The sequence below is a fragment of the Primulina huaijiensis genome, chromosome 3 (genome assembly GCF_012295235.1).
Source record: "Primulina huaijiensis isolate GDHJ02 chromosome 3, ASM1229523v2, whole genome shotgun sequence".
Classification (NCBI taxonomy): domain Eukaryota; kingdom Viridiplantae; phylum Streptophyta; class Magnoliopsida; order Lamiales; family Gesneriaceae; genus Primulina; species Primulina huaijiensis.
In genome coordinates, this window is record NC_133308.1 from 23,835,776 (window position 1) to 23,848,716 (window position 12,941).

The 12,941-nt window shown below is 36.3% G+C and overlaps 2 protein-coding genes across 2 annotated transcripts; both read left to right on the forward strand.

Annotated features, from left to right (window-relative positions):
• On the forward strand, positions 1–6,156 carry LOC140973892 (anthranilate synthase alpha subunit 1, chloroplastic-like). Its single transcript, XM_073437007.1, has 11 exons — positions 1–280; positions 779–963; positions 1,088–1,277; positions 2,536–2,687; positions 3,076–3,191; positions 3,271–3,517; positions 3,615–3,671; positions 3,818–3,970; positions 5,020–5,100; positions 5,390–5,476; positions 5,688–6,156. Exons 1-11 carry the CDS (start codon positions 127–129, stop codon positions 6,087–6,089), a joined length of 1,824 nt encoding a protein of 607 aa, XP_073293108.1. The 5' UTR covers positions 1–126; the 3' UTR covers positions 6,090–6,156.
• A 2,386-nt stretch (positions 6,157–8,542) lies between these two features.
• On the forward strand, positions 8,543–11,978 carry LOC140973894 (putative receptor-like protein kinase At3g47110). The gene is made up of 2 exons (XM_073437009.1): positions 8,543–11,331; positions 11,460–11,978. The coding sequence occupies exons 1-2, from the start codon at positions 8,607–8,609 to the stop codon at positions 11,837–11,839; spliced, it is 3,105 nt and encodes a 1,034-aa protein (XP_073293110.1). The 5' UTR covers positions 8,543–8,606; the 3' UTR covers positions 11,840–11,978.
• Positions 11,979–12,941: the final 963 nt, after the last annotated feature.

The following is a 12,941-nucleotide window of genomic DNA, read 5'->3' on the forward strand; positions in this document are numbered from 1 at the left end:
TAAGCACAAAACAATGTTATGAACAAAGTCCCTGTATGACACCATATATTGCACTCCGGTCCTTAATCCAGCAGATTGCATCTCCCGCAACCAGAGTTTGTGCTTTTGAGCGCGAACGCTTCGAGAATGCAAGCATTAAAGTTTTCTCACTGGCCGTTGGCGGCGGGCGGGAAGATTTATCCATCTCCGGCGTCCGGAAATCATGTCAGAAACGGTGTTCCCGGTGTTGCGTTGCGGCTTCGTACGTTCCGATGCCGCGCTTCACAGTCTTCGCCTTTTGGTCGGTATTTGTCGATTTATTTTCATGCATTGGAACGTTTTGTGTTTGTGATGCGTTTAATCAGCTGTCTGTGATTTGTGAATGTGCGTTTAGAATCTGTTACGAAACAAGTGGAGTTATTAAGGGATTGAATCGAATCGATTTTGATTTAGCTGTTTCATGTGTGCTCTTCCTGTTTATGAAAAGATTTTCGTCTTTGGGGTTGTGGGTTTTTTGGGGGAAGATATCGAGGATGAGTGTCAAGAAAAAGAACGCAGCATGTGGATTCTATTATGTATCAATGCTGAATCTTGCTTCACTAGCTAAATCACCTTTAGATTATCTCTATCGTCGTTGAAACCACGTTCTCTCGTTGCAAGATTTTTTATTTTTATTTTTTAATTTTGTAGTGGTTTTCTTGTGGAAATAAAGCAGCAGTTTCGGTTGTGCGGTTGATAGTTATCACCTTTTCTATTTCTGTTGGATACCCGTGACTTACAAAATTTGTGTTGCTTTCAGCTGTGGATGAGAAGAGATTTCTTGAAGCTTCTGAAAACGGGAATTTAATTCCTTTGTACGAGTGTATATTCTCTGAACACTTGACCCCTGTGCTTGCTTATCGATGCTTGGTCAAAGAAGATGAACGAGAGGTTCCAAGCTTCCTTTTTGAATCTGTAGAGCCTGGTTTTCGCGCATCAAGTGTTGTAAGAAACAGTTTTCTGTCATAGCTAAATTTTTTGTTCTTACTGCTCTCGAGCACACATGAGTCCACTAAGGAGGGATTCAGTTGTATTAATCCAGTTAAGTTATTGGCGTATTTTTCTTTAGGGTCGATATAGTGTGATTGGGGCACAACCAGTAATGGAAGTTATAACTAAAGAAAACAAGGTTACAATTCTGGATCACGGTACTGGGAAAGTAATCGAGAAAGTTGTGGAGGATCCAATGGTGATTCCAAGAACCATTTCAAAGGATTGGAGACCGCAACTGATCCAAGACCTTCCAGATGCATTTTGTGGTAAAAATTTGATCTTATTTTTACAATGATATTGTTTTTTTTCCATATTTTACGAAAAAGTTTTAGCATTTGACTTTAATGTTTTGAGCACGTATTTATTAAATTTGATTGGATAAAAACATGTGCTTTGATGTCGCTATTGTTAGCAACGTTGACTTAACTTCGATAGCTTAGAACCATACAATGAATGAGAACGCAGAGAAAAAAGCATTTTCCCAAGACATGAGTTTATAGTTTTTGAATGCTAAAAAAGGAAAAAGAAGAATACGAACTTGAAACCTCAAAAGTGTGGGAAGCAAGGATTAAACAGTTTTAAACTAAGTTGAAGACTGAGAGACTTTTGCATGATATGCCTAGTTAAGGCCGAATAGCTTGCAATGCAATATCAACACGTCGCGTTATGCAACAAAGTTTAAGCCCAAAAGTTGGAAATTTTCCACACGCTGTACTGTCAGTTTTGTATTTTCTAATTTTTACTCTCTGATTAACTTCCCTGACTTAATACTTACACTTACATCAATAAAAAATGGAGTTGTAGGATTGTTCTTTTTTTTTTTATAGGTAAATAAATTTATTAATAGCATAAAATTCGTACAAATACGCCGGGCATACCCATGTGGTACATATAAGTCAACTACAAGTGTTCGACTCTATTCAATAGTGGTTTGACATATGTAGTCTGTAGAGTGTTACTAATGTGCTAAAAAACCTTACTGTTTTTCATCTTTGATGATAATTTTCAAGTTGTGCAAGCAGATGTTACAATCTTATCACTTAACAGCTATATCTGTGTTGTGACCCAGTGAGTGCAGGATATTTCTGCAAACAGATTATTATTAGTCACGTGTCATCACAAATGATTATCAATTCGATATTGACAAGCATATGATTGGTGATGAAATTTGCATATCGCACATTCACTGGAACATTTGTCATGGGTGAGAGTGATACAAAGACCTCGTGTCAATTCCTCCCTATAGAGTTGAATTTGGTCCATGAATGTTTGGTTGATTCACTCAACTACAAGTGTCTAAATTCAGACTACTATTTTCAACTAAGTTGACAGAAAAGGACCGTGCATTATATGAGCAATTACCACTGCTCTTAACTGGTTTAGTTGACTGCCGGTATTGGATAACCTAAAAATCTAATGTTTCAGTCTCATGTTTTTATAGTCTATACGTATACATCTGTCTCTATTTATTTGTGTGTGTTATCTATCGTATCCATCATCTCAAATTTCTTATCGTGTCAACAGGTGGATGGGTTGGTTTTTTCTCATATGATACTGTTCGATATATGGAAAAGAAAAAACTGCCATTCTCAAATGCCCCACAAGATGATAGAAACTTGGCTGACATTCATCTTGGATTGTATAATGATGTGGTTGTCTTTGATCATGTGGAAAAGGTATAACTGGCATACCTAAATGGATAAAAATAAATTTGAATTTCTTGATTAAGTAAAACTATTGACTTTTCTGTTTTAACCACGCAATGCTCATGCCATTTCAATACTTACTGCAAATTCTGGAACAATATAGAATGCTCATTAGTTGAAATGCCCTTGCCATATTTGTGTTGTTTTTTCCCTATGAAGTGCAAACCTATATCCTGTTTGAAGTTAGTTTTACTGATATTTCCCGTGCTTGCTAAAATTTCTCTTCCTCTTGCACACACCCCTCTCCTGTTTTGTCCACTGACATTGCATCTGTTTGTCCGTGATTTTTCCTTTCTTTTGTAAAATCCTTTGACTGAGATTATAATTGAGCGTTAACTGGCAATTTTCTCTTTCATAGAAAGCATATGTCATTCATTGGGTACATCTAGATCGATACTCATCTGCTAAAGAGGCTTATGAAGATGGAATCAAAAGGTTGGAAATATTAGTTTCCAAAATGCAAGATGTTGATCCGTGAGTTCCGTTGTGTACTGTCCCTTCATCTTGAGGTGGTCAGCAATATTTGTTCTCTAATTCATTCTTTTCGTTTTAGTCCAAAGCTATCTCCAGGTCGTGTTGATTTTCGTACTCATGACATTGGATTATCTTTAAACAAGAGAAACATGACGAGTGAGGAATACATGAAAGCTGTTTTACTAGCAAAGGAACATATTTTTGCTGGGGATATCTTCCAGATTGTCTTGAGTCAGCGGTTTGAAAGACGAACTTTTGCAGACCCATTTGAAGTGTACAGAGCTTTGAGAGTTGTGAATCCAAGCCCATACATGGGTTACTTGCAGGTTTTCCCTTATGCATGACTGGAAAATACTGAATGTTTCTTTAAATTTGTTTCATATTTGTGTCAAAAAACACATTATTCTCTCTTTCTTCATTCAGGCCCGGGGTTGCATTTTAGTGGCTTCAAGTCCAGAAATATTGACTCGGGTAAAGAAGGTGAATCAGTTTCCCATTGTCCAATTTTCATCAATCCGAGTTTCTCTCGACACCGAGTATCTCATTTGCATGCCTGCTATGAGCAGAACCTTTTGTATTTTGTGGACACACACCAAATAGATTTACCATGACTTCTTGATGAACAGAAAAGGATCATTAACCGCCCCCTGGCTGGGACAGCTAGAAGAGGAAAAACTATCCATGAGGACGAGATGTTAGAAATAAAGCTGCTAAACGATGAAAAGCAATGTGCAGAACATAGAATGCTGGTAGATCTAGGCAGAAATGATGTCGGAAAGGTTTTTTCAAACTCATTATATCCTCTGGACAATATTTTTTCTTGCTGCATAAATTGGGATAGGGGTAACAAAACCTACCACCTCTCTTTTAGGTAAGAGATGCTGTTCCATTAAACAAAGAGTCAGTTACCCGTGGTACATAATTTTATAACGTAAAAAAGGTACCGATCTTATTTGAGGATTAGCGTGACTACTGGCGCCAATGTAGATCCAGAGAGCTGGTGGAGATGGGCCTGCTTACCATGGTGATTAGGATCAATAGGCTATTTAATTATCAAATGTTAACTATCGAACACAAAAGGAAAGGTTTAAATTGTGATCTCGAACCGCACAAACAGAATATCCATTGTCGATATTCGTTCTTATGCTTTGAAGAACAAGCTAATGCAAACCAGAACTGAGAATGGGAATAGCACAAAATATAATTTATTGGCTTTTGCTATTAATTCTGAAAGAGTCATTCTCATAGTTGAACAAAGACACGTTATTGTATTGAACAAGAGTATTATATACCAGTTGGCTTTGCTTCTCCTGACTGCTCATTGTTGCCCAGCTTCCTTCTGCTCGACCAATGCCCCAACACTTAGATTTCAGGGAACTCACTTTTTTGACAGTTCTTCTCTCAACTGCCCGACATTTTTGGTACCTTGTAACTAGAATTATCCTGGCGCGACAAAAACATTTGGTTCTTACACTACCAACACATATAGCTTTGGGTCCAAGAAGAGAATCCATAATTTATCCATCATTTTCATTTCGTTTTGATGCCAGCTGAACCTATGTTTTCTTATATTTGTTGGTATAGCATGTGGTTCAAAATAACCTACCTAACTCTCTTTCTTTTTTTGAGTAGTTTATGATTGTGATGTGGCTTATAGTAGAACATGTGGTCTAACAGAAATCATCAACCCAGATCTCTGAACGGCATTTCCTATTTTCATTATGTCAGACTCCAATATGAATTTCTCTCACCTATTTTTTGTGGATGCTTGGTGTAGTCCTTGCAATCTGGTTCTATCAACTCCTAATGTCAGTGATTTCTGATACAGGTGTCAAAATCTGGTTCAGTGAAAGTGGAGAATCTCATGACTGTTGAGAGATATTCTCATGTGATGCACATCAGCTCTACGGTAAGTATATAGATGCAATCGAGGATTGAACAAAAGATTCACATGGAAGATGAGTCTTGAACTATTAATGTGGATGAAGATTAAATTTGAAGGGTCGCGGGACCATACTCTTATAAGAAAATTTTGTTGATGTCTTTGCTTTTTACCATCTCTTATGAAAGTTTCATGTTTTCATATTTATATTTGTTCTGTTTAATGATTCTCTCTTCTAGAGATATGTGACCAGTTTATGAAATTTACATTTGCTTGGTTTCCAAAAAAAAAAAAATCACATTTCATTAACTTGTAGGTCACCGGGGAGTTGCTTGATCATTTAACATGCTGGGATGCATTACGTGCCGCACTGCCTGTTGGAACAGTTAGTGGAGCCCCAAAGGTTACCAATTTTATCCCAGACATCTGTATTTCATAATCAAATCTTCTCCAGTTGGATTAGAATTCAACATCCCAGTCACGAAGTAATAGTTTTATCATTTGTTCGGTATATGGTTCACCGTTTCCCCCTGGACAGGACGACAACTCTTGATATAGAAGACATGTTGACAGTCATGTATTAAGATAAATCTTTCTGTTGCTTTATGATTCAGGTAAAGGCTATGGAATTGATTGATCAATTAGAACCAACTAGACGAGGTCCATTCAGTGGCGGTTTTGGAGGGATCTCGTTTTTGGGCGATATGGACATGGCATTGGCTCTCAGAACCATTGTGTTTCCAACTAGACTACGTTATGACACAATGTATTCATACAAGGATGGCAAGAAACGCCATGATTGGATCGCTCATCTTCAAGCTGGGGCCGGTATTGTTGCTGATAGTATTCCTGATGATGAGCAGATGGAGTGTGAAAACAAAGCTGTCGGCCTTTCTCGGGCCATCGATTTAGCAGAGTCGGCATTTTTAAATAAAGATAGAACGCAACCCGCCAAGCACGGAGATTATATGCCAGTCCAAACTTCTAGGGCCGAATTAATGCCGCAAAATGGATGATATGGAAACCAGACTGTTGAGGAAGCTACAATAGAGACTATATGATTGAAATAAATTTGAGTAACAAGTGCATGTACATCGGGCGAGAAAGACGAGCGATGTGTACTAGATCAATCTCAACCTTAATAAATTTTTAGAACAATGTTGAAATTTTTTAAAAAATCGAAAAAATGAGAAAAATATTCTGAATTATTTTTTAAAAAATTTTATGAAGTGTCAACAGTCATATTATTATTTCTTTTATAAATTGACATTAAACTTTTTTTTTTAAAAAAATCACAATTTATTCCACTTTAATTCCAAAAGCTCAAGATTTTTTCGTAAAAGATTCGATCAGACGTTTATTTAGTTCGTAATTCATTATATTTTAATTGTTTGTATTTATTTTTATTTATTATAAGTTTTAAATTTTAATTATGTATATTTTTTATTTGTTTTATTTATGTGCACTTATATTATGGTTTTTTTTTAAAAAAAATAATGAATTGAATAAAAATTAATATTTCAACATCGTCTCTATAATATTATCTAACCATTGAAAAAACAAGAGATGGAGTTATTAACTTTGACATAAACATGACATAAAGTTGCCAATTTTATCACACCAAATTCACATCATAATTGAACATGTTTCAAGCAGCTTCATGCAAAGTCATGCAAGAGCTTGTAAATATTTGTTTTATTTTAATTTTTATGTCCATGGAACATGCAATTGCATTTAGAACTCCTAGATCCTAATTTAGCCCATAATTATCGAGACATATGAACTCCATCCAGATGGAGCCACAGAGTAGATGAGATCCTACCTATGTGGGCACTACTCTCACTTCATTTCAACGGGTAAGATCTTGGCACACATACAATTTCAAAAAAAAAAGTGGGTCCTACATATGCATGGACAAATCTTGGTCATCCATCCTATCATGGGGACAATGTCCACATGAGTAAGATGAAATAAACCGAGCCACAGCCAACTGCCCAGCCGATGAATCAACGATGCTGCAATGTGTGCAAAATTCATGCACCTCACTGATACTACACGTATGCTCACACAATCGATCAATGTCACATATAATATCTAATGTTAGAAAGAGGGTAGAACCAGAATCTTGTCGTAATGTTTTGGATGAATTTTTTTAGTAGATAGGATAATATGTAAGATAAGTAGCAATTTTAAAAAGGTGTGCAATTTTTTAACCCAAAATAAAATAACACGAGCCGCCTCTGCTAAATGTTAAAGCATGGGAGGAACACGAAGTTTGTTTATTTATTTATTATTATAATTATAAAATAATATAAATATAAATAAATATAAATGTAGGAGCCAACTCAATAAATAAAATATACCCTGGAGGCTAAATTATATTGTTTAGGCTTAGATAATTTATAATAATAATTTAAGAGATGGACTCAAATTATTAATTTTGAGCATCTCCAAAGTTAAATATAAGTAATTATATTAATAATGGAAAATATTTGAGGACACTCAAACGAGAATAATATTAATGTTGTGGAACTACTTACCAAACCTACACACACATTCCCCTTTTTTTTATTATTTTTATTTTTTACCTTGAAAAAATATAGACAAAATAAATTTTTAGATTTTTTACAATAAAAAAACACAACCAAGTTTGAATGACCATCTTCTTTTTATTAAATGCACTCTTATCTAAAAAAACGAACATATTATTTACATGGAATCTACCCCATAAATTAACAAAAAAACTTCCCCAAAAAAAAAATGAAAATGAAAACAAAGAAACGGGGGAAAAATTATAATTTGAACAATTAACTACCAAGCGAAATAATAATTAAAAACGAAGCTTTTTCACGGTACTGCCCCACAAGATCTGAGCTATTGATTTTACATGATGATTAAATCAGGACTTTTGATCACTTCATGAGGTGTATGTGTGATTAAATCTAGGTCTTTGATCACCTTATGGAACAGTGCCCCACAAGATAGGGTGAAATTTTTCCTTTTTAACATAGAAATTGACTATATGACGACTTGCAACTTGCTAATTAACTTTCTCCGCCACGAGTTTTGGCATTCTGTTCATACTATATATAAAGATAGATGGATAAAATCAAGGATGACCATGGGTTTATTTTAATTAAATGTATAGCGGGTCCGAGGCGAAACGGGTTCGGGTCTTAATTTATCTTGGCAGACGTGTCTATGATTTGGCAAAACTTGTCTCATTGCCATCCATGAATACCCATGAACAATTTTTTATAATTTAACGAGTGCACCGGAACAAGCCCACAGGTTTTGATTCTGCCTCAACGTCAAATTCCGTGGTGGCGGATACCCATGATTGGAATGGGGACACAACTCCAACTATTTAATACCCTCTTGGTGGGGAAGAAAATGTCATGTTCACTTTACAACTTGACGATAAAAAGTTCAGAGGTATGGTCAAGTTTTAGGTGCTGTGTTTGCCTATGCTTTTGACTTCAAACAACTTCCAAGAAACTCGATACAGCAAATAGCAAGAGATATAAGAGGAAATGGACCCAAAGTTTGCTTTTTCCAGAACAAAAACACCGACAAAAAAAATGGCGTCTAGATTTTGTAACTTGCCATACTTCTACTCCATCATCTTCTTATTTTTGCTCTTCTTATGTTACCAAGCACATTCCTTTGATGCCGAAACTGACCGGCTAGCGTTACTTTCTTTCAAGAATAGCATCACAGACGATCCGCTTCAAGTACTTAGTTCGTGGAATGATTCGTCAAGTTTCTGCAATTGGACGGGCGTAACATGTAGTTTACAACGGTCCCGAGTCGTTATGCTGTCGCTGCCATCTCGAAAACTTGGAGGCTCGCTCTCCTCTGCCATTGTTAATATGACCTTTCTTAGAGTCATTGATCTTAGAGATAACTTTTTCCAGGGCCAGATTCCAGGAGACATTGGTCGTCTGTTTCGACTTCAGTACATTTTCTTGATGCAGAATAACTTTGAAGGTGAAATTCCGGGGAATTTGAGCCAATGTATTGAGCTTAGAGTCTTAAATTTCAACTATAATAATCTCACTGGAAAAATTCCTGCTGATATTAGTACATTACCGAATCTTGTTGCTCTTCATGTATCCGCAAACGGATTAATAGGCGGGATCCCGCCTGTTCTAGGCAACATATCTTCGCTCCTAAATCTTTCCATCGCGCAGAATTATCTCGGAGGGGTTATCCCGGATGATCTTGGACGTCTTGTGAACCTGGAATTTTTGCAGGTTTCGAGTAACAACTTGTCCGGTACGATTCCAGGGTCGATTTTCAATCTGTCAAGAATAACGATGTTTTCTGTGGCATTCAATCAGTTGACAGGGAATCTGCCTTCGAGTATAGGAAGCTATTTTCCGAATCTGAAGGAGTTACATTTCGGAGTAAATGGTTTTTCAGGAGGGATTCCATTTTCACTCTCAAATATCTCCAGTCTTGAAATAATTGATATCCCAGTCAACAAGTTTACTGGAAAAGTTCCTGTCGATTTGGGAAGGCTTCCAAATCTGCAGAGGCTAAATGTCGGCTGGAATCTGCTCGGAAGCGAAGATGCCGAAGGTTTAAAATTTCTTGATTCGTTGATCAATTGCAGCAACCTCGAAACTTTGAGCATCGCCCGTAACCGGTTTTTCGGACCACTGCCTGATTCCGTAGGTAATCTTTCAACGACTATGAAGAGATTGCTTCTAAACGAGAACAGCTTATCTGGAGGCATTCCTTCGGGGATAACGAATCTTATCAACCTGAACACTTTAAATGTGAGCTGGAACCAATTTGATGGTCCCATTTTTCCTGATATAGATAAACTTTTCAATCTAAGGCAGTTATATATGAACGTGAACAGATTTTCAGGAAAGATTCCGCCGGCTATTGGTAACTTAACCGTATTATTTGAACTCCGGTTGGATAGGAACGTATTGTCGGGAGATATCCCAGCGAATCTTGGAGACTGTAAGCAGTTGAAGTTACTGAACCTGTCTGATAACAACCTCAGTGGCATTGTGCCATCACAGGTTTTCGGTCTTTCGTCCTTAACCATTACGTTCAACCTCGCTCGAAATTCTTTAAGTGGAAGCGTACCAATTGAAGTTGGGAACTTTATAAACCTCAAAATGTTTGTTTTATCTGATAATGAGTTTTCCGGAAGCATTCCTGAGAGTTTAGGCCTTTGCTCGAGCTTGGAGAGTGTATTCTTGGACGGTAATTCGCTACAAGGCTCAATCCCTTCGAGATTAAGCGCCTTGAGAAACCTTCAAGATCTTGATCTCTCAGGAAACAACATGACTGGGATAATTCCCGAGTTCTTGCAGGACTTTGTGTTCCTTCGGTATTTAAATCTGTCGTTCAACGACTTTGCAGGTGAAGTGCCAAAACGCGGGGTCTTTGCCAATACAAGTGGAGTTTCTCTATATGGGAACAGTGGGCTTTGTGGAGGTGTTCTTCAACTCGAATTACCTTCTTGTCCGCCAGGAGGCGATTATCGAAGACGGGGTCAGTCTAGTACACTCAAAACAGCAATCGGAACAACGTTTGGAGTTTTGGGTTTGTTTTTGCTGTTGTATTTTGCAGTTTCTATGATGCTCAAGGGAGCAAGAAGGAAAGGCTTGATCACTTCCCCATCAGAAGATTGGAGTTCAAACTTCTCCTACAATGAACTCGCAAATGCAACAAATGGATTTTCCACGGAAAATTTGATAGGTGAGGGAGGTTTCGCTTCCGTCTATAAAGGTACTCTTTCACAAAACGGGAAACTTATTGCTGTGAAAGTGCTCAATATTCACCAGATGGGAACTTCCAAGACCTACATGGCTGAATGTGAAGCATTGAGGAATATCAAGCACAGAAATCTAGTCAAAATTTTGGGTTCTTGTTCAGCTTTGGATTCTGAGGGCCAAGATTTCAAGGCCATTGTTCTTGAATTCATGCCGAATGGAAGTTTGGAGAAATGGTTGCATCCGAACCAGAAGAATCAACTCGAGAACCTTGACATTTGTCAGAGGCTAAACATTGCCATTGATGTGGCTTCAGCATTGGAATATCTTCATTACTACTGTCATATTCCGGTGGCCCATTGTGATCTCAAACCGGGCAATGTTCTTCTTGACATCGACTTGTGTGCTCATTTAGGCGACTTCGGCCTGGCCAAATTCGTCAGAGAACGTGTAGATGCCGGTACGCGAGCTCAAATAAATTCAACTGGGATCAGAGGATCATTTGGTTATGTTGCTCCAGGTAACATTTCTCCTCTACTTTTTTCTGATTCGAATAAAACTTGTTGAACTCCGTCTTACTTTAGACAGGATCGATTAGTCATCCCCTCGAGTCCGTGGCTTATTATTTTTTTAATCACAAATATGCAGAGTATGGAAAAGGAGGGCCAGTATCCGTATCAGGAGACATTTACAGTTTTGGGATCCTACTCCTGGAGATGTTTACGGGTAAAAAACCGACAGACGAAATGTTTACAGATGGACTAACCCTTCACAGTTTTGCGAAAAATTCTTTACACGACAACGTGATGGACATTATCGATCCAAGATTAACGTATTCAACACGAGCAGAAGAAGAAGCAACAACAAATCACATCAGCATCGACGTCGAGGAGCACGAAAAATTCGAAAAACTCTTTGTGCTAATCGTTAGGATTGGAGTCTCTTGCTCTCAAGAAATGCCAAAAGATAGAATGAACATAAAAGATGCCAATGTGAAGTTGCAGCTGATAAGGGATAAATTTTTATAACATTTGTTTGTGAATATTTTTATGTAAATTTTATCTTGTAGATTAAGCACTTCAATGTGATAATTGCCTTTTTTTTTTTTTGTCAAAGTATCAATTTTTTTTTTCAGTTATTTATTTTTCTTGTTATTCCATTGAAAAGCCCGAATCTTATAGATATTTTATGGATTTTATTTGAAAAAAATTGTTTTTTTGGTCATGTATATTTGTTTGTTGCGATTTTAGTCTTTTATGTTGTCATATTTCATGTTTAGTAAGTTATCTTAATTTTTTTTTTTTAGCAATTTTAGTTTTTTTTCTGACTTGAAGCTGATGTGACACCTATGCAGTGCTGATGTGCCGTTAACGTATATAATGTCACACCAGTTCTTCCAATGAAAAATGATTAAAATTGTCAAAAATCAGAAAATACAAAACTAAAATGAAATTCGATAACATAGATGATCAAAACGAAAAATGACAAAATTACATGATTGAAATGTAGTTTTACCATTTTATTTTGTCATATTTTAGCACATACTTATTATCCTTATCTAATTTTGAGAGAAATAAACCGTTGTTGCGCTTTAAATTTCAAAAACTTCAATGAGTTGACATAATAAAAAGATTTGAGGAGTTCATGAAAAAAAATTGAAGGGAAAGAAAGGGGATCGAAAAAATTATGAAAGAATAGAAGAAGAAAAGAATTCGTATGACGTGGTGATTAAAAAGAAATAAAATGATTGTGTTTTTAGGTTTGATGGAAAAAATAGAGAATTAAAGTTGTAGGATGATGAAAATTTAATAAGAAGTTAGATTATAGATGAAATATTGTGTTGCATAATTGAATTGTTTACTTTATTTTAATTTTTATTTCCGTACTTTTATTATAACTACGAGCAGTCTAATGCTATAAATTTGAAAAAACATATTAACTGATCATAATCTTTCGACATTTAATGAAGAAGGATATGAAAGATTCACTAAAGGATATGAAAGATGAGCTTATGGAGCGTTTTGTAAAAAAAAGATTAGAAAATATGAGCGATATCAAATTAAACACATTTGAGGAATATGAGTTTTGATTTTCACACTATAAAAATCTCATTATTTTAATTTATTTCTA